Source organism: Arachis stenosperma, chromosome 9 (assembly GCF_014773155.1).
Source record: "Arachis stenosperma cultivar V10309 chromosome 9, arast.V10309.gnm1.PFL2, whole genome shotgun sequence".
In the NCBI taxonomy this organism is placed as follows: Eukaryota; Viridiplantae; Streptophyta; class Magnoliopsida; order Fabales; family Fabaceae; genus Arachis; species Arachis stenosperma.
In genome coordinates this window covers 130,469,696-130,475,471 of record NC_080385.1, presented here as the reverse complement: position 1 = coordinate 130,475,471, position 5,776 = coordinate 130,469,696, and the positions used below count along the sequence as shown (strand labels likewise).

The following is a 5,776-nucleotide window of genomic DNA, read 5'->3' as shown; positions in this document are numbered from 1 at the left end:
CGTCGAGGATATATTTGATGCAAATCAAAAGTTTGAGATAAAATTGAAATAAAATAAAACTTAAGGGTATTTTTGAAACTTTTGTCAAACTTTAGGGATAAAAAGTATATTTTATCCTTTTAAAAATATCTCTAAATTTTTATTTTATTTTAATTTTATCTCTAAAGTTTTCGATTTGCATCAAATATATTCCGAAAGCTAAATTTTCACAAAGTTCATGACCAATCTAATAATAATGTATGATAATTATGTTTAGTATGCTTGTGTTGGAGATTATTCTTATAAAATTGTTACTAAATTAGTACTAAATTTTTTGAAAAATTAGTCCATCAAAAATATATTTAATATAATTTGAAAGTTTTTAGAGCAAAATTAAAACAAAATAAAATAAAACTTAAAGATATTTTTTTAATTTTAAACAAATTTTAAAAATAAAAATATACTTTATCCATAATTAAATAATTTATTATTTTAATTTTATATAGTATCTCTCAATTTAACGGATGAAAAATTAATTCATCATAGATTAAAATCTTATATAAAGCGAGACTTAAATTTTCAATATTTGTTTAGATAAACAAGAGAATTAAGCGCTTAATCAACCAAAGTTGATTTTATTCATAGTGCAAGAATTGTATTCTAAATTCAACTAATACCCAATTAGTGACTATCATTATGTTTTTTCCCCTATAACTTACTTCTCACTAGTAGTGTTCTTAGGAACAATGAGGCCACCGAAAATTATTATGTACATACAGGACTCTAAGATTCGGTAGTAATCTTTCCCCAATTCTCTCAGTGCACAAAATAATTCAGTTAAAATAACAAACTGAAAAGTTAACCAAACTTCATATACATATATACCTTCATCATCATTATTATAAGCTCAAATAATAATAATAATAATAATAATAATAATAATAATAATAATAATAATAATAAATCATTTTTAAAAAAATTTAAAATAATAGAAAAAAAGCACATGAGTGATATTTCTAATACATCTTTTTATATAAATAACTTCTTTTAAGTCATATAAACTCTAATATTATACTGTATAATTATTTTTTTCCAAAGAATTAAATTTGTCAAAAACAACATATAAATAAATATATCTCTAAATCATACTTGAGAAATTGAGAATGCATGGGAGAAGTAAGAATCAAAGCCAGTGGCCCTATTTGCTTACATGATTTTGTGTCACAGTAAAACCCACTACTACAAAGAAAAACTAATATATAAAGACAATGCTTTAACAAATTCTTTGCACATTCTTTTAACTTTTTATAATTGAACATGGAAACATTTCGACACAAGTAGGGTATCCGTATGAATGGCCAGCATTTTATTTCTGCTAGTTGTAATTGAGAATCCCAATTTATATGATCTCTAAGCCAAAATAATTTTGCATCATGTATCTACTAATGAAAATAATAATAATACTTTTAATTAACATATGATTTCTCATTGAAGAGTAAAGTAATAACACCACTGAAAATTTTATGATTTTATGAATGTGTGTGTATTTATATATCAAGTCACTGTATCCAAAATGTGTAAACAAAGAATTCAAGTTTAATGTTTATTATTTACTATTTAAGTATTGATTTGATTTCCTTGCACACACGGTTCAATGATTTTAGGGCTAACTATGAGCTTCTCTCAATTTTATTTCTACATGCATGATATATATCATGTTTGTATCAATTTAGTATAATTCATGCATATACTCATGTAGAACAAATCATAATTCAGCTAGAAAATTTAGCATACTTTCACAATATGTAATTATGTAATCAATAATGGCACAAAATTAAAGATAAGCAAATATATTACAAAAGAGTTTTTGTGAGTGAATGTATATATAGTAACAACAACAATTCAAAACTTCACCCCATTAGATGAACTAAGTTATACATGGATCAAAAGGATACTATATATCTACTCAAAGTGGTAATAAATATAGAAAGTTTATATTAGGAAATAAAATATTTAAGTTTTTAAGATAAAGGTAAAGTACTATTTTAATACTTAACGTTTTGGTCAAATCTTAATTTAGTTCATAACATTTTAAACGTTTTATTCAAATTTTAAAAAATTTTAAATAAATTTAATATTATTCTACCATTAAATTTAATTCAAATAATATTACATTGGCTCTTAAATATGCTAATGGTTCATGTCAAATTTAAATGTAGAACAAAATTAAACCTATTTAAAAAAATTTTAGACTGAAATAAAACGTTTAAAACATTAATAATTAAATTTGAATTTAAATCAAATGTTAGGGACTAAAATAATATTTTATTTATAAAAAAATTATTTTGTAAAATATATAAAAATAGCCGTTACCAAGTACTCTTAAAACACCTATTAACAAAAGCCATTATGTTTAATTCATTTTTAAAACAAGGTGTACAGAAATTGCTACATCAATGACCAAGTTAAACAACATAATAATGTTAACAAGGACAAAATTTAAAGAGATTATGTCATGTATTATACTTTTTCAATTGTATAGAAATACATGTTAATTAATGGTAGTGGTTATCCAACTCATTTGTTGGCATAGCACTTATTATTTATACATAGACATAAGAAATTAAAGGAGTGCCAGGAAAATTGAATCAAGGGTCATAAATCACATTTTGAATGAGAAACTAATGAATTGCAAATACATATAAAAATGGTTTGATTTATAAACTTTTTTGTGTATATAGTATGATTCCAGTGTACAAGTTTCACCCTTTGACCAAAAGAAAATAAATAGCATCATTATAAGAGTGTTCAAAATTGTCTAGCACCAAGTGCAATCTCTTTTCTCTCACTGAATTTAGACATATATATATACACACACACACACGCATGTATAAACTCCAAGAGAGAGTGTGTGTGTTTTTTTCTTTGTGCACAAACTCCAAGACACTAAACGATGCTTCAAATTGCATGACAGTATACAAGAAGCATTGTGTTGACTAAATGTCTAACACTGTGCATGAGAAAATTGTATAAACCAAAGTATGAAACCACATAAATTCCTTAAACTAACAGGGTACTAGCAAACTATCAAATCTTCCAAAAACATGAACCAATAATCACCAAATTAAATTTATTGGTCTAAAAATCTAAATGCAAAATGCTAGCTAGCTACTAAACAATTAACAATAATGCTAGATGACTAGCTACTACAATTATATAATATACAACACAATAATAGGCGAATAAGTGATTAATTAACTGGCATAAGATGTTGAAATCCAATAATATTATTTGTTTGGTCATATATATTATATAAAAATATAAATAATATAGGATCTTAAAAAAGAACATAGACAAGTTCCTTTTTTTTATTACTACAAATTGGACGATGTATTGTTCTGTCACAAACACAGCCCTTGTTCTCACTTACCTTGGTTCGTTCATTGATTGATTCAATTTAACATGAGTCTTTTCATCACAAGCTGCTACTACTACTGCTACTGCTTTCTCAACTTACCCGATATCACTGCTTCTTTCCACCCAACAACACTGCTGTTTAGGTTTGCACCTTTTTAATCAACTTCCAAAGCCTGTAGTAGATAGTCTCCCCATGCTTCATCGCTCTAACCCCATTCTCAAATCACAAGTTCATCTGCATAACCAAATACAGAAAAAAAAAAAAAAAAAAACTTTAAAACAAATAAAAATAGTGTACTTAGCTTGCAACATTAATAAACTAACCATATCATTTATATACTAAAATCAACCATTCGATCAATAAAATACATGTTAAAATATAAAATATATATTAAAAATAAATTAAATAACACATATATTATAATCAATTTATTGGTTAATTAATTTTTCACATAACATTTTTTTTTAATTCGAATCATTTGTCCAGATGAATAAGTATAAAACATATAGTTATTTTTTCTCTTGTTATAATACATAACCATGTATAAAAGTTAAATCCATATAATATAATGATATATAACAAGATAAGTTAAAGTTAAGCAACTCATCAATCATTAATTAAATCTCAATATAAGCAAGATCTAGTGACATTAGTTAATATAGTTAATAGTTACAAAACTATACACCATTAATAATCAGTAAGACTAACATCTAATATATTATTAAGTCGATAAATCTTTATACAAAACAACTAATAATTTTACAACCGAAATACTCAATTGAAAAGAAAATAATTGAAATAATAAATCTCTTAATCAAAATTTTTTATATGACTGATCCATTTAAAGAAATAGTGATATAGCTAGCCAGAATCTATGAAATTAGTATTTTGAAATTAAAAAGAAAAGAAAGGAAGAAAAGAAGTATGCAGTATACATGCAGGTATTTGTGTCCTTGTAAGTAATAAATAACTTACACTAGTATTGGTGGAAGGTGGTTGCGGTTGCGGGAGCGGTTGCGATTGCGGTTGCGGTTGCGGTTGTTGTTGGTGTGGCGGCCTCTTGCGCTTCTTCTTCTCATAGCTAATACCTCTGGCTTTAGCCTGAGAATCACGAACCTCGCGAAGGTAAAGCCTAACGGCGCGAGCGCCGAAAGGGTTAGCCTCCGGCTTACCGCCATTCTCTTCAAACGCCGCCCTTAACCGACCAATCAGAGCGTCTAAGCTCCCCCAAGCTTGGCGGAGCGGGCAAGGGCACGGTGCAGGCGGGTTCGGGTGCCCGAAGAATGGACATAACTGCGTGTGCACCTTCGTTTTTCCGAACTGGTCCAAGTATCGGAGGAATTCCAGCACGTGCGCGCCGCTGCATCGGGAGAGCGAGAGTGGCGGACGGTGGTTCCGGAGGTATTGGCCGAAGGTGTTCCAGTCGCGGCGCTTCTGGTTCTCGTAGCGGCTTAGTGTGGTTGGAGTTGACGGTGGTTGTGGCGGTGGTGGTTGCGGTGGCGGTGGTGATGAGGTTGATGATGATGCAGCTGGAGAAGATAAAGGTAGTACTCCGAAATTGTTGTTGAGTGATGAAGTAGTGTTTGATGATGAATCAAATTCTTGAAGAGAATTCATGACTATTCAGTAATTAATGCTTGCGCTTCTGATCTAAAAGATTATATATATAGATAAAGATTTTGGATCTTTAATAATTCGGTGTTCTTGAAAATTTCTCTCTCTCTCTCTCTATGTTACTGTTTTTTCTTTTTGAATTTGCTTTATTGGAAAGACAGTTGACTCAGTTATTGTGTGGAGAAGAAGGAAGATTTCAGAGAGAAAAGAGAGGAGAGTGGGTTGGGCTTCAGATTTTTTATCAGGGATTTTGAAGCATGTTGTGGAGAGAGAGAGAGAGAGAGAAAGAGAAAGGAGAGTGAATTGAAAACAGTATTATAGAGATAGGGATGATAGTATTGAAGAGAGAGATCAAGAAGGAAGAAGAAGGAAGAAGATGAAAAGGGTAAAAGTACAGTGTTAGTGAGTGTACCCTAATTTCCTACAAGAGAGGGCTACCTTCATTTCCTCTTTGATTTTTGATAACTCCTAGAATACTTGCTTTATAGTTTATACCCTATGTAATCATATTATACAATTTTTTTTTTTTTTACTTAGTGATACTATACATTTTCTTTTGTCTAATTAAGTAAAAGTATTTTTAACATAAAATTTATGGTCAATATATGAATATTTAATATTTTTTATTCTTATTCTCTAAAAAATACTTTCTTCATAGTATTCCTTTTCTTATATAATAATAAATTGAAAAAGTACGAGGAGTTAATAGAATATTTATACAATGTGTACAATGGAGGTTTATGTAGTATTAGAGATATAATCATT

At 28.5% G+C, this 5,776-nt stretch overlaps 1 protein-coding gene across 1 annotated transcript; it reads right to left on the bottom strand.

The window, feature by feature from the left end:
- Nucleotides 1-3,223: 3,223 nt before the first annotated feature.
- LOC130951076 (protein LIGHT-DEPENDENT SHORT HYPOCOTYLS 4-like) lies at nucleotides 3,224-5,423 on the bottom strand. Its single transcript, XM_057879687.1, has 2 exons — nucleotides 4,373-5,423; nucleotides 3,224-3,631 (listed from the first exon to the last, which is right to left on the bottom strand). Exons 1-2 carry the CDS (start codon nucleotides 5,012-5,014, stop codon nucleotides 3,620-3,622), a joined length of 654 nt encoding a protein of 217 aa, XP_057735670.1. The 5' UTR covers nucleotides 5,015-5,423; the 3' UTR covers nucleotides 3,224-3,619.
- Nucleotides 5,424-5,776: the final 353 nt, after the last annotated feature.